The 12,967-nt window shown below is 58.3% G+C and overlaps 5 protein-coding genes across 5 annotated transcripts; 2 read left to right on the top strand and 3 right to left on the bottom strand.

Moving 5' to 3' along the window:
- The first annotated feature begins 1,281 nt into the window (after positions 1 to 1,281).
- BJ171DRAFT_485464 (Ssu72-like protein) lies at positions 1,282 to 2,504 on the top strand. Its single transcript, XM_053109114.1, has 4 exons — positions 1,282 to 1,436; positions 1,584 to 1,867; positions 2,042 to 2,160; positions 2,369 to 2,504. Exons 1-4 carry the CDS (start codon positions 1,366 to 1,368, stop codon positions 2,468 to 2,470), a joined length of 576 nt encoding a protein of 191 aa, XP_052971971.1. The 5' UTR covers positions 1,282 to 1,365; the 3' UTR covers positions 2,471 to 2,504.
- A 1,449-nt stretch (positions 2,505 to 3,953) lies between these two features.
- Positions 3,954 to 5,546, bottom strand: BJ171DRAFT_485467 (uncharacterized protein). Its single transcript, XM_053109115.1, has 3 exons — positions 5,168 to 5,546; positions 4,988 to 5,025; positions 3,954 to 4,809 (listed from the first exon to the last, which is right to left on the bottom strand). Exons 1-3 carry the CDS (start codon positions 5,422 to 5,424, stop codon positions 4,394 to 4,396), a joined length of 711 nt encoding a protein of 236 aa, XP_052971972.1. The 5' UTR covers positions 5,425 to 5,546; the 3' UTR covers positions 3,954 to 4,393.
- Positions 5,547 to 5,724: 178 nt separating this feature from the next.
- Positions 5,725 to 7,264, bottom strand: BJ171DRAFT_485470 (uncharacterized protein). The gene is made up of 7 exons (XM_053109116.1): positions 7,072 to 7,264; positions 6,887 to 6,975; positions 6,584 to 6,679; positions 6,378 to 6,503; positions 6,268 to 6,292; positions 6,030 to 6,115; positions 5,725 to 5,933 (listed from the first exon to the last, which is right to left on the bottom strand). Exons 1-7 carry the CDS (start codon positions 7,085 to 7,087, stop codon positions 5,757 to 5,759), a joined length of 615 nt encoding a protein of 204 aa, XP_052971973.1. The 5' UTR covers positions 7,088 to 7,264; the 3' UTR covers positions 5,725 to 5,756.
- A 398-nt stretch (positions 7,265 to 7,662) lies between these two features.
- Positions 7,663 to 9,124, top strand: BJ171DRAFT_10359 (TB2/DP1, HVA22 family-domain-containing protein). Its single transcript, XM_053105396.1, has 5 exons — positions 7,663 to 7,937; positions 8,200 to 8,242; positions 8,328 to 8,434; positions 8,540 to 8,603; positions 8,719 to 9,124. Exons 1-5 carry the CDS (start codon positions 7,903 to 7,905, stop codon positions 8,995 to 8,997), a joined length of 528 nt encoding a protein of 175 aa, XP_052971974.1. The 5' UTR covers positions 7,663 to 7,902; the 3' UTR covers positions 8,998 to 9,124.
- A 1,179-nt stretch (positions 9,125 to 10,303) lies between these two features.
- Positions 10,304 to 12,944, bottom strand: BJ171DRAFT_10354 (soluble liver antigen/liver pancreas antigen). The gene is made up of 8 exons (XM_053105395.1): positions 12,659 to 12,944; positions 12,367 to 12,552; positions 12,074 to 12,238; positions 11,791 to 11,944; positions 11,331 to 11,655; positions 11,069 to 11,162; positions 10,832 to 10,925; positions 10,304 to 10,736 (listed from the first exon to the last, which is right to left on the bottom strand). The coding sequence occupies exons 1-8, from the start codon at positions 12,861 to 12,863 to the stop codon at positions 10,532 to 10,534; spliced, it is 1,428 nt and encodes a 475-aa protein (XP_052971975.1). The 5' UTR covers positions 12,864 to 12,944; the 3' UTR covers positions 10,304 to 10,531.
- Between the last annotated feature and the right edge of the window lie 23 nt (positions 12,945 to 12,967).

The raw sequence follows: 12,967 nt of genomic DNA on the forward strand, positions 1-12,967 counted from the left end.
TCCGGGTTCCAGAAGCCCGGGCCGCCGGAGTGTCTTGGCTGCCGATACGTTCTTAGCCCCTGACTCACCTCGATTAGCCTTTTTCACAGCCTGCTCGAGTGTGCCTGGGCTAGCGACGGAGGATCGGTTCACGTAGAGACCCTGCGTCGGGGAGACGTTTGGGCTCTGGGCATTGGTTTCGCCTGCCGACGGGTGCATTGTTGGCTTCTTGGAGGATGGGTGCTTTGTGGTGGATGCTGGCCGAGCTGCACTGCACTGGCAGGAGAATGACGTGAGAAGACGCTTGGACACCGGGGGGTAGTGCTCCAAAATCCGGACAGGCCGCTGATGGACTTGTCTGGCACAGCTGCGACGAGGGCACTGGGTGCATCTTTGGCCAAAGCGACTGCTCACCTTTTAGAGGGTGTGGGACGGCCGATTGGAGGGGTGCGGGGCGCCTTTGGAAGATGCACTTGCGTGCTTGACAGATTCCAAACAAACAAACCAGGCTTCCGACTGGTTCGCCGGACGATGCGGTGCGTTGCGATGTGGGTGGGAAAGGCAGCGGGTCTGATCGGCAGCGGCGGGGTGCGGCTGAAATGCCACCGAGCCTTTCAGGGGGAGGGCTTATCAGTGGGCAGTGCCGCGCAGCACCGAGTTGCCTGCGACTCATCCAGGACATGGTCGGCTCTGCTGCGGATGTGTCGACTTGGCTGTGGGCGATACCGTTCGGCCGCGTGGCTGACTCGGATGGCATCGGCTCTGCTGTGGACCTGACTCGGATGACATCGTCTCCGTCGTGGGCTTGTCCCCGAATGATTTGATTGCTGTGGCCGGCTGTGGAAAATGCAGCAACCGCATAGCAACGAAGGCCACGCTGCGTCTCGTCTGTTTCCAGGCCAATCTTGGTCTGCATCGGCCTGCACCTCCAATGCCAGCCTGCGCTCCCCGTATCAGCCTTGCACCCACAGTAATCGCCGCTGGCTCGGCCATTCGTCGCCGTCGCTCCTGGCCATGGTTTTGGATCTGCATCCGAGACCCGCACGTGACCCACACTCCAGGCTCGATATCCAGCCCGATTAGCTGCTTGAGCGGGCCGAAGCAGTGCAGATGCAGACGCAGATGCAGATGCAGATGCAGATGCAGATGCACGCATACCATGCAGATAGACGCCCTCGGCGCCGATGCATCTTCCTGGCCCGGCCTTCCTGCTGCCGGGCTCGCCATCGATGTCGGCCCTGGTCCCTGCTGGATGCAAGGGCTGCCCAAGGGATGCTGCGCGCTGGACCGACCCGCTGGGCAGAGGGAAAACCGCGCTTTCGCCATGCCCAAGCATCCACAGCCCTCTCCAGAGGAGCCTCTGTCGACCACAACCCCGCGCAAGCAATGCGATACCTATTTGCCGTCGTCTGTGCCAGCAACCAGAACCGGAGCATGGAGGCCCACCGGGTGCTGCAGTGAGTGGTCGCCGGGCATCGCCAAGCAAATCGCAAGTTGCTGCTGATTCGTCTGGGTGCTGCTGCCCGCTCGCTCATCTGTCCCCCTCGGTCCGGCCGTGCTCACCATCATGCTCACCAACATGCCCACCAACGTGCCCGATGCAGGCTCAACGGATTCAAGGTCCAGTCCTACGGCACGGGAACCTGGGTGCGACTGCCCGGGCCCTCGATCGACAGACCCAATGTCTATGCCTTTGGAACGCCTTACGACGACATCTATCGAGATCTGTACCAGAAGGACCCGCAGCTCTACACCCAGAACGGCCTGTTGAAGATGCTGGACCGAAACCGCAGCATCAAGCGGGCACCCGAAAAGTTCCAGGAGACGAAAAACCAATTCGACGTGATCATTACATGCGAGGAGCGGTGTTTCGATGCCGTCTGCGAAGGTGTGTGTTCGGCTCGGCAGAGGGCTGCACGACCCACAGCGAGGCAGCCGACGGGCTATGCCGTGAGCTCGGACTCGGTCGGATGAACTGGCCGACTCATCTACGGCCTGCTGCAACCCTGCGCGCAATGCCAACGGTGCATGCTCACTCGCCGCATCGGCTCTGTTGAATCAGCGATCCAGGAGCGTGCTGGGACGGCGAGCACCCCAGTGCATGTCATCAACATCGAGATCAAGGACAATCACGAGGAGGCCGAGATCGGCGGCGGGCATATCCTGGCACTTGGGAAACTGGTACGCAGATTCCTTTCCTCCCAGAGATGGCCGGCGCTGGGCTGTGGGCGGCATGGCTTCCGATTGACTGACTGACTGACTGATTGATTGATCCAACGGCTCCGTGCTGCTGTCTCATGTTTTCTTGACCCTGTTTCTCTGCCTCGACCAATCATCGTTCTTCAACGCCTTTGTCTGTCTTGACGGTTGCCTCTGGGTGGTCCCAAAGATCGAGGACAGCGAAAACATCACGAACGACATCGAGAGCATCATCGAGCAGGTTCACAAGAAAACCAATGTCAGCATCATGCACAGTCTGCTATACTATTAATACACTCGATTTCACGGCTCAGGCCTTCGCATCCAGTCGCCAATCACACCCTGTGGCGAGTGGCTCTCATCTTGAGCCAGGCAGGCTGGTTGGGAGGGCTGGAGCGGCATTCCTTGCTTCCATTTCCATTTGCTCGCCTCGAACGGCATTCAAGAGACTCTGCCGGGTTCGGCATCTCCATCCAGCACCATCCAGCACCATCCAGCACCATCCAGCACCATCCAGCACCATCCAGCACCATCCAGCACCATCCAGCACCATCCAGCACCATCCAGCACCATTCAGCACCATCCAGCACCACCACTACGCGCAATCCAGCATCCATTTCGTCATCGCCATGGGACAAGCGTCAGTGAAACCCGAGGCACCAAAAGATCCAAAGTGAGTCGCCAGGGCCATCTCTTCGCCAGGGCCATCTCCTCGCTCTGTGTATGGGTGTTCTCTCTGTCCCATAAGCGAGGCGGCGCGAGATCCAACGTCTGGCAGTTGCCGGGTCGCCTCACGAAGCGATGGTCGGCAGAATGCATGGGCTGTCGGAGCACCACGGCGGCTCAGTGGGCCGTACTCCCAATCGCCGGAGTAATGAGTCAGGTTGTTATGATGTTTCCTCAACCGTGCGGCTCACCATCTTATCTGTCTCGCTTTGACACGACGGTGCGTTCCCACAACCCATCGACATCCAGATATGTGGGGATATCGCGAGACGACTTGATCAAGAAGGCAGAGGACTCATCCAAAAGCAAGTCCAAGTCAGCGTCCGCGCCGGATCTGGGCTCCTCGAGGCTGATCAAGACCAGAGGCTTCCGAAAAAAGGTCCAGAATAAGAAGATCGTCATCAGCGGGCCTGTCCAGGACTCGTTTGTGGTAGGCCAATTGATCCTGATTGTGGACTCGGGCCCTTTGGCCGCATGGGACTGCGGCAAACATGCTGTCGATGTGCTCACGAAACAATGTGATCTCTCTATCGGTCACAACCTCCAGCATTGCCAACATATCGGACGTGATGATATGCGGGTTGTCGTGAGTATCCGACGGTGGCCTCGCTTTGCATGGCTTGCACCACTTGCGCGGCTCGCATGACTCCAAGGGCTCAATCGCGGGACTGACGCTGCCTCTCTCCTCAGGAGATTTCACCAGCACAGGCGGCATCACGGAAGTCGATTGCATAGTTGCTCCTTCGTTGCAATCGTTGAGCTGGCACCTCGGACTGCTCTTTCCCGAAGCCAAGTCGCCGGTCCCGCCAAGAGAGCGGGAGTACATCGTGATGATCCTCGATCGCTGCTTCGTCACCTTGGCATATCTCTTTGGGCGGCACAATCGGTTATGAAGTAGGGGCAATAGCAAAGCTTGTATCCTTAGGACTCCTGCTGGTGGTTGAGTCACAGAGCGCAAGGGCGAATGATCTCGGCGGGCGACTGCAGCCCAATGGATCGATGCACACCAACAAGACGAATTGCAGACAGCACGACCAACAGCCCGAGTCTAGCATATGAACAAGCCGATGCGCCATATATTGATGCGTCGTATGTTGATGCAGGGTAGGGTATGCTGCTCCGGCGAGCATTGGTCCTGCTGTCCGACGTATCCGCATATCAGTGGGGGACCAAGCAGGACCAAATGCATCACGATTTCGTGGAGCTGAGGTTGAGACGCTTCATGAGTGTGAAAGGTGAGACTGGAGTTCAAGTGTGCATGACGATTGTCGACGAAAACAGGGGACCTTGGAAGACGATCCTGGGAAACACCATGAGCCATGTTCATCCTGGGTGCAAGGACTGAATTGCTATTGGACCTGGGCGATCGAGCAGGTCTCCGCCTGGCTGCGATGCACTCGATACACAACGGTAGTCGTTGACCGAGTTTGTACGGGTGAGCTTGGCCAGATGAACTTGGCCAAATGAGCAGTATCAAACAACGGCCCCATCACCGGTTCTCGGTCGGCTGGCGGCGGTGATGGGAGCCCTCATGATACTTGAACAGCAGCTCGTTGATGTGGCGGTAGTTTTGCCTCACCGCCAGACGCTCCTCCTCTTCGCTAGTTGGGGTAAAGCTGGAGGATGCCTCCTGAAGATCATGGTTGCGGCGTTCCATTCGCGGCGTCCGAGCAGCATGCAGCAGAGCGAGTTGCGAGTTGATGTTGGAGTAGAGCGACCCGGCGGCTCCGACGAGCCCGGATGTGTGAAGCAGTTGATCCGACGCTCCAGCGGCAACATACTGATGTTGCTGTTCGTCCGCTGTGTCGGCATAATGGGAAGGCATCGGCTGCGACATGATGGGATGGTGCAGGTTGTCGGCCCGTGTGTTGATACTAAACTTTGCGATGGAGTTGCTCCGGTGATCTGGTTTGCCGTCTCGGCGTTAGCAAAGTCGTGGAGTGGAATGTGGTTGGCGGCAGAATGCTTTGCCAGAGAGCACAACTGCCGGACGGCAGATGGGTCGCTATGCTGAGAGATCATTGCTGAGCGAGAAGCCCCCAGCATACGACAAGCATATCTCGGACAAACCGCCGGATCTCACCTGGAGCCATGCTTGTGCTGGGATTTGGGATGCGGTATCTGCATCAAACGAAAGACGAGACCGATCGCGAACATGGGATCCGGAATCGGTCGGTCAGTGCCGGCATCCGGTCGACGTATAGAGCATGGCCGGTGCGGTTGCGGCGACACTGCATGGGAGAGGAGACAGGCAACCACCGACATGGTCTCGAGCAGCGAGCTCGCTTGCGAAGGGCTGGACATGCGCATTCTCTTGAACCGGTCCTCAAAGGGGCCCGGAGTCAGGGTCGCTCCCGGCGGATAGTGTGGCGACCAGCCTGATGGGTAGACGGACTCGTCGAGTCCAGCGCCGTCGCCACCCATGATGATGTCGTCGTCGGCATCGGTGCGGGGGGTTGTTGCTGGGTCGGACGGCAGCGAGACAGGCGAGGGCGAGCGAAACGGCCGCTTCTTTGACATTTTGGGCTTGGGTGGATAGAAAGGTGCCGGATGGGAATAAGGATGCAGCGCAGATGCGGATGCAGATCCAGCCCGAACGAAAGCGATCCTGTCGGTGTGGAGGCGATCGGCAGCAAAGCAGGCGCCGGTCTGAGAAAAGCATGCAGCGCAGCACGGCCTGGCGATCGCCAGGGCCGCAACTCGCAATCGGGACAGGTGTCGTCACGGGCGCTGGTGGGAAAGCAACGACCCCGACGGACGGCTCGGTGGACTTTGCTGGATGCATATCTACATAGTGTGCGTATTGGGTGGTGTGTGCATCTGGTATATTCGCCAAGTGTAGTCATCACCATCTACGGCAGCAGCCCGGTGAAGCTCCGGGCCGGCTCGTTCTGCTGCTGCGAGCTGAAGGCAGGATAGAACAGGGCCAGATGGGCCATGCGTCTGCAGGCACGCTTGTCGGTGAAGATGTCGTTGCTGTTGAGCAGGGCCCGCAGCTCCCGTCGCTGCCCCGAGTTCTGAGTGTCTCGCTGCAGCCACCCAATGCAGATGGAATGTGTCGGTTATCAGCTGCTTGTGTCGGGCGAATAGAGTGAGAGCAACAGCTGCCAGACCGACAAGCATACCCATTTCAGCTCGTCCGATTTGAGCAGGGCAAAGCGGTCGTCGTTGGCGACATGGCGGCCAATGGCATAGTTGACATCATAGGTGCCTTGGTTTGGTCGTATAATGTGAATGGCATTGGTTGTCATGGTGTGATATCGGTGTCATTGAGTGGTGCTGAATGGTGCTCGAGACTGTGGTGCATGGCAGCAGCCGCATCGCAGTTGGTCGCTGCCGCTATCACAGCTTGATGCAACTTACCTGGACCAGGGGCGCATTTGATTGACTATGGCGAAACAGGGTATCAGTATCTCGGAGTGGCCTCCAGCGGCACCGTATCCAAGAGCAGAGACAGAGTATGAGGTACAAACCCGGCTGATGACTTTCTGCTGGCTGCACTTGGGCCCGAGGCTGCTCAGGTACTCGCGAGTACTGGTTGGTTTCAGGTCGAGGAGCTTGGCGAACTCCAGGTGCTGGTATTTGCCTGGGCCTGGAGCCTGCGCAAACCAAGCCGAGAGTGTTAGATCGGGCAGAGTCCAGACGCTGGAGCAAATGCGGTTCTGAGGGCACTTCTTACCCGCTGTCGGGGATCTGGGAACCGAGTCGCCGTCGTCACGCACACTCCCAGGGTCGAGGACGGTTTCTGATTGATCTTGGTGACCATTTTGGTGGTCTTCAAGCGAAGCATGGGGCAGGTTGTTGCAAGTTGTCGCAGGTTGTCGCAGGTTGTCGCAGGTTGTCGCAGGTTGTCGCAGGTTGTCGCAGGTTGTCGCAGGTTGAGAGTACCCAAATGAGATCGTGAGCTATGCAGAGTAGCCAGAGATATGCACAGACGAGCGCAATTCTTGTATTTGTGCACCATGTGCACACCAGAACCAACCTCGTCGATGTGGTATGAGCCCGGACCGACTTTGAGAATATCGATGGGAGGAAGCACCTTGAACCGCTCAGCACGGTCGCCGTGGAACTCTGGATGCACCGAGCAACACCAGTTAGTGGGGATGGTGGATTCTTCTGCCGGATCAGCGCCCTCGAGCCTGGGTCATGGAGGCGCAAGACGCTGACCTTTGATGGCGTTCATCGTTGTCGCCGAAAAGTGGGGTGATGGTTTCGTCAGGAGCAAGGCTGAGAAGCAAGACTGAAAAGCAAGACTGAGAAGCAAGCATACGCCCTCGTTTATTGCAGGCCAGCCGCCCTGGGCAGAGCAGAGGGGCTGGTTGACGGCCGAGAAATCGGGAACGGCCTCGACGATGTAAATACAAACACAGGATGAGTGTCGGAAACAGCCGGGGGCAACAGACATCCAGCTGGAGCTTGGGCATTACGACCCTCACACCGCGGCTCGACGGATGTTTGCAGACGGTGCCGGTTGTCGTTCAGGCACAACACCCACCGATGGTGCCCTCCCTGCTTTCGGGACATACATCCGCACATCACCCTGCACATCACCCTGCACATCACCCTGCACATCACCTTGCACATCCCGCCCCTGCCGAGCAACACCCCTGCTGTTGCTTGTCCGCCTCCTTGCGTGAGGGTGGCTGTGCGGCCGTCCTTGTCTGCACCCCTGGACAGCAACAAACGGCTCCTGCGTCGTGGTGGCTGGGGCTTTCCCAGAGTTTGTCCTGGCCCGGCTTGGCCCGACCCGACTGCAGACCAATTTTTTTTCTCCCTCCAGTCCCGGTCGTCCGAGATTATGTCGGCAATAAATATTTTTTCGCCGCAGTCCCTTGCCTTCTGTCGCCAGGAAGGCTTGTATAAACGAGGTCGAGAAGCCTCGGCCCCCCACCTTTAAAGCGCCTGTCCTGTCCACCTTCTCCCAACTCAGACTTGTCCTTGAATGCCTCCGCTCTCAGCCACAGCTCCCCATTCGTTCGTCGCAGAAAATAAGCCGTCATGGGACTCCTGTGCTTTGCATCTCAGATCGGATGGTAAGATCGTCCTGCTTCCCACAATGATCAGACGCTGTCCGCACAACCACTTGGATTCTGATCCCAGAACCAGTTCGGTGCCGATCGTGAGCCAGCCTCCCGTCCCATGTTCAACGGGCCAATGCGCTCCTGCTTGCCAGATATTTGCTCCGGCGTCCGATGCCTGTCCTCATCCATCTGCTTAATATCCGCTGCTCGATACTCGTGTCCGATGTCGCCTCCCTGGATCGTCCGTCCTGCCCTCGCCGATGCCTGAACCCAGCACCGTTGCCGGATACCTGTATCCGGCGTATCTATCCTACAAGGTCAGCACCGTACTGCTCGGCAATCGTCGACCAGCCCGCTCGCCATGCGCTATCGCTAACTTCCGGCTCGTGCCGCGTCTTCCAGGCACTCCAGCAACAAGATACATTCATGCTCCAGCAGCTCCTCGTCCACTGGGTGGTCATTGGGCTATACACAGTCGCCGAGATCATCGCGGATATCTTCCTCTTCTGGTATGGTGCAGGCTTGCGGTTGATGGCCGGTTCTCCCAAGCAAGGCTGCCCAAGGGCGACTGGGCCATTCTTGCTGACCTGCTGTTAAACCGCCCGGACGTCTAGGTTTCCGTTCTATTGCCAGCTCAAGCTTTTCTTTGTGCTGTGGCTCGTGCTCCCCAGAACATGCGTATGTGGACCGTCGCTTTCGCCCGTCGCTTTCGCCCGTCGGGTGGTGCTTCTGGCAGGCCACGGCAGACAGTGTTTTTGTGTCCGAAGAATGTCCTCACCGTCTGCTTCTACAGGGAACCATGATTCTGTACCAGAACAAAATCCTGCCGTTCTTCAGAACCAACGAGGGCCAGATTGACGAAACCATCCGCGTCCTGCGCTCCATGGCATGGACAAAACTACTGGATCTGGCTCAGATCGGATATGCCCATCTCCATCGACTGGCGCTGGAGTTTCTTGTGACGGTGGGTATGCAACATCCGCGGCGGCATCGGCGGCGGAGGTGCGGACTTGCATGGACTGCCTGTCTGTCCGCGAGAGAGCGGGGAGCCGTGGAATGTCCTCCGATATAGCGGACTCTGGCTTGGGCGTTTGCAGGATGTCCCAACCAGAGGTCCACGAACGGAAAACAGGTTGGGGCGCCGCATATCGATCCAAAATGTGCCCTCTGCCGACAGCCGAGCTTCGTCGTTGGCAGGCTTTCTCACGCACCCGTCTCGACAGCTGCCCTCTTCGCCTCCGTCCAAACCCGATCCGCAGAATACGGGCGACAGCCGAGGTCAGGCCGCCTTCATGAGGAACTACATGGGATCCCTTGCCAACGCACCGCCGACACCGCTGGCAGCTCGACAGCAGCAGCCCGCGACAGAGCCCATCGCATTCCAGCCTATGCCTGCGGTTGCCTTTCAGTCTGTAGCGCATCCCGTCCCGCATGTCGTCCCGCAGTTCAGCCCCGTCATCCGCCCGGCCAACCCTCAGCTTCCAGCCCAACCCTTGCTTGGATTCCCGGTCCCGACCATCCACTCAACTTACTACCCGACTGACCCACAGGGCGCTGTAGCCGAGGGTGCTCTTCCTCCCCAAGCAGCCTTTGTCGCCGGGCCAAGCTATATGTCGCCGTATCATGACCATTTCCGTCCTGCCGGATCTATAACCCCAACCGCGGCAGCAATCATGACCAGTGACGAGCAGCAAAAGACTCTCCTTGCCGAGCGGGACCAGTTACTTCGGCTTGTTCAAGAAACAGACCAGCGACTTGCCTGGCTGCGAGGCCGACCACGAACACCGTCGCCAGTCTCCCAACGGCAGCCGCGGGAAGAGCCATCCCCCGGTCTTGCTAGTGCTTCTGGCCATGTGCATTCTCCGAGCCAGCCCGGCCAACCCGGCCAGCCAAGTGGAGCCACTCTGGCCAACCTGACCACTCCCGAGCACCTCACCCCGCGGGATCGATCCAAGCCGGGATCACCCCAGATGCATATCGACACGGGCGTTGCGATCAAAAAGCCCCCTTCTCCCACGCCGGGTGCCTCGCAGGCACAGGGACCAGTCAAGCGTATCGCCGCCAGCTCAGCAAAGCACGGAACCTCGCTGAACAGCGAAGAAGTGATGGCCCATCTGTACAGCTCCATTCGTCGTGACGACTACGAATGAACCTCGGACGCTAATGTCACCAATTCACTCTTCCCGGATGATGCTCATACTGTCGCCGCGACTCATTCGGTCCAGATGCATGGTTGTATGGCGAGTCATGACATGCTACGGCGTGCTACGGCAAGCCATGACGACAGGAAGCTGCTGTCGCTCTATGCGAATCGTGTCTGTGATCCCTGTGTCTTTCATTGTTTCTACCTTCGATGTCGCAAGTGGCGAGGCAGGAGAGCCTGGCTCCCATCGCACAGAACGGCGATAGGTTTGGTTGGTTTTGTCACTTTGTCTTATTGGCTTTTCTCACTACATCGCTGTCAATACGCACCCTCAATAAATAGCACTGGTGCGGCCTGTGTCGACCGCTGCTTCCTTCAGCTCGCCGGGCCAGATGTCCTCCAGAAGCGTTGTTCCACTGTGTCCACCCCTCGGCAAAGTCAAAGGAGCGACATTGGAGAACGCTCAGCCCGAGACCACCCTGTAGCTGCCGATCTTGAGTTCCTTGAATACTTTCTCGAGCCGTTCAAAGAACATGTCGATTTCGGGCTCCCTCATGCCAATCGCTGCTGCAACGTTGAGATAGGAGACCGGGTAGTTGTCGATGTGTGCGCCGTATCCATCAAAATCGATTCCACACACTGTCTTCTTTGCGCCTTTGGCCACCACTCTGGTGTCAGAGCGGTGGGTTAGCGCAAGTAATGGGGCAACAGCACTTTCATCAGCCTCTTGCATCTATGTGTGCGCAACTAGCAGTCATCCTACCGAGTTCCAGACACCAGCCTTGAGAACAGCATCGATCCCAGCATCGACGGGCTCTGTTTGCGCTCGTCCAGGTCCATGGGCTGGAGCGACAGCGCTGCATTGCAAACAGATGTGGCTCACCCAACGTCAGCTACCCTCTGGTTCTGGGTCCACCGCCGCCCAGAGCTGGCGACAGCTTGTTGCAATGCCGTGCCAGCAATCGTCGCAGTCACAAGCAAGCCAATGCCACCCACTTACCGAGAGAAATGTCGTTGCGAGGTGTGTCCAGCAGCCACGTCTGGTGCCGCTCGGCAAAGACTTGCAGTTTGTGGCGAAGGGTATTATACATGATCTACGATATATGAGACACTCCCGATGTCAGTACCAGACGCACTCCGGATGTCAGCCCCCGGGACGCACACTCTGGGTATGTACTTTGAATGCACACTCCCAAGCGACGAATGTGGCAAATCCTGGAGGGTCTCCGAGGGTCTCTGCGCTGACGGGATGCGATACATACCTTACGTTCCGCAAGGAGGTCTTTGTATCCACTCGAGCCCATGGATAGCAGTGTGATGAACAAGTCCATGACCGGCGACATGGACGCCCGCCCCGGGTACATTTTTCCAATATCCGAGATGAGCGACTTGTGTGGTCCCGCCACGATGGCACCTCCCACAGGCACCATGAAGTTCTTGTCGGTGCTTTGGACAAAGACGTCGACCCGGCCGATCCGACAGCCTTCCGACAGAGCGTGCATGAACTTTGATGACTGGAGACCGTAGGCATTGTTGACAACATGGGGGATGGCTCTGTCTTTGCACAGCACAGCGACATCGACGATCCTGGGAGAGACCAAGCGAGGCATGAGTTGCCAGTCCCACCTTCTGCATTCGTGGATGGACCTGCAGCATGGGGGGGAGAGCGGACATATGGACGATTGCACTGCGACGGCTCCTGGCCAAGAGACTCGCACATACCTGTCTGGCACTCGGGGCGCAAAGCAGCTGGTGGTGGTCATGACGGCTACGATCGACTCTGGGCCGTACTTGTCGATCACTGCAGCGACAGCATCCAGATCGGTGGTGACCTGGTCGTTGTCCAGGATGTTCTCGATCACTATCGGAATGAGTCCTGTGGAAGAAGTGCGAGACACACCAACGATGTGCGGGTGAGAACGGCGATGCCCAGCGGCCGAGCAGGCAACGAAATGCTTGGAGACCCGTGCAAGATTTGCGTATCATGCCGATGCCGTCTACAGACCCGCCGTCACAATCGATTTGAGGCACGACCGCTGGTCGATTCTTGGCCAGAGGACGTACTTGGCTCCTGGACGGGAGTTTGCCACCGTTCGGAGGACCAGCGCAAGGGTCATCCCTGTCGCAAGCGGCAAGATCTGGCAGGCAGCCGCGGCCTGCTTGGTTGCTCCTGTTGGACGGTTGCGAGTCGGTCAGGCTCGACAGTCAGCAGAGCGACCATCATCGATGCTCGAATCCATATCCATCGATGCTCGAATCCAGATCCATATCCAGATCTATCGATGCCCAGACACTTGCCCGAGATCCGAATGGCATCCAGCACCATGGCGTTGGTCAGCTTCATGACAAGCGAGGACCCTGCGGCTTTGGGCTGGATCTCGGCAATGTCTCCTGATCGACCGATGCCGTGGCCGAAATGGTAATGTCGGCTGGAGACGAGGGAGGAATAGATGCGAGACTCGCGCTCGCCAAGCCCGATGTTCCCTGGCGAGCACGAAAGCCCAACGAGCCATATTGGATGAGGTCAGAGAGCTGTTCTGCGACGCTTTGCTTCCGGCGCCTGGCAAGAGCAAGAGTCGGCCAGCCATACCGTCAAAGTTGTTGCTGTCCATGCCAGCGATCTCGGCAAGGACCATCGTGATCATAGAGTCGGGCCACGGCGACTCGGGCAGTCTGCGCTGGGTCAGCAGCACCTTCAGAAGCGATTCGGAGCGGCTGCGGGCCTGCCGAGCTTGCTGGATGTACGACGAGGACCCGATCACCTCCTCGGCCCACTTCAGATTGTCGTCGTTCATAGCGGCAGACGCTGTGCGAGCGATCGGCAGGGCGGCGGCGGCGGAAAGGCCCTCTGGCAGGGGAGCGAAGGACAGTTTGAGACGAAGAGGCTGGGCCGTGGGTG

This window comes from Polychytrium aggregatum, assembly GCF_025602895.1.
Source record: "Polychytrium aggregatum strain JEL109 chromosome Unknown BJ171scaffold_1, whole genome shotgun sequence".
Lineage (NCBI taxonomy): Eukaryota > Fungi > Chytridiomycota > Chytridiomycetes > Polychytriales > Polychytrium > Polychytrium aggregatum.

What these genes read in the sequence shown, in the direction of transcription:
- BJ171DRAFT_485467 (XM_053109115.1), bottom strand. Translation starts at nt 5,424, where the DNA reads ATGTCAAAGAAGCGGCCGTTTCGCTCGCCCTCGCCTGTCTCGCTGCCG. An exon ending in AGCTCGCTGCTCGAGACCAT is followed by an intron (nt 5,026 to 5,167) that starts GTCGGTGGTTGC and finishes CGTTTGATGCAG; the next exon opens with ATACCGCATCCCAAATCCCA. An exon ending in CAGCACAAGCATGGCTCCAG is followed by an intron (nt 4,810 to 4,987) that starts GTGAGATCCGGC and finishes ACGGCAAACCAG; the next exon opens with ATCACCGGAGCAACTCCATC.
- BJ171DRAFT_10354 (XM_053105395.1), bottom strand. Translation starts at nt 12,863, where the DNA reads ATGAACGACGACAATCTGAAGTGGGCCGAGGAGGTGATCGGGTCCTCG. An exon ending in GGACAGCAACAACTTTGACG is followed by an intron (nt 12,553 to 12,658) that starts GTATGGCTGGCC and finishes CGTGCTCGCCAG; the next exon opens with GGAACATCGGGCTTGGCGAG. An exon ending in TCGCAACGACATTTCTCTCG is followed by an intron (nt 10,926 to 11,068) that starts GTAAGTGGGTGG and finishes TTTGCAATGCAG; the next exon opens with CGCTGTCGCTCCAGCCCATG.
- BJ171DRAFT_10359 (XM_053105396.1), top strand. Translation starts at nt 7,903, where the DNA reads ATGGGACTCCTGTGCTTTGCATCTCAGATCGGATG. An exon ending in TTTGCATCTCAGATCGGATG is followed by an intron (nt 7,938 to 8,199) that starts GTAAGATCGTCC and finishes GCCTGAACCCAG; the next exon opens with CACCGTTGCCGGATACCTGT. An exon ending in CGGCGTATCTATCCTACAAG is followed by an intron (nt 8,243 to 8,327) that starts GTCAGCACCGTA and finishes CGCGTCTTCCAG; the next exon opens with GCACTCCAGCAACAAGATAC.
- BJ171DRAFT_485470 (XM_053109116.1), bottom strand. An exon ending in TCCCAGATCCCCGACAGCGG is followed by an intron (nt 6,504 to 6,583) that starts GTAAGAAGTGCC and finishes TGGTTTGCGCAG; the next exon opens with GCTCCAGGCCCAGGCAAATA. An exon ending in AGCAGAAAGTCATCAGCCGG is followed by an intron (nt 6,293 to 6,377) that starts GTTTGTACCTCA and finishes GTTTCGCCATAG; the next exon opens with TCAATCAAATGCGCCCCTGG.
- BJ171DRAFT_485464 (XM_053109114.1), top strand. Translation starts at nt 1,366, where the DNA reads ATGCGATACCTATTTGCCGTCGTCTGTGCCAGCAACCAGAACCGGAGC. An exon ending in GAGGCCCACCGGGTGCTGCA is followed by an intron (nt 1,437 to 1,583) that starts GTGAGTGGTCGC and finishes TGCCCGATGCAG; the next exon opens with GCTCAACGGATTCAAGGTCC. An exon ending in TTTCGATGCCGTCTGCGAAG is followed by an intron (nt 1,868 to 2,041) that starts GTGTGTGTTCGG and finishes CTGTTGAATCAG; the next exon opens with CGATCCAGGAGCGTGCTGGG.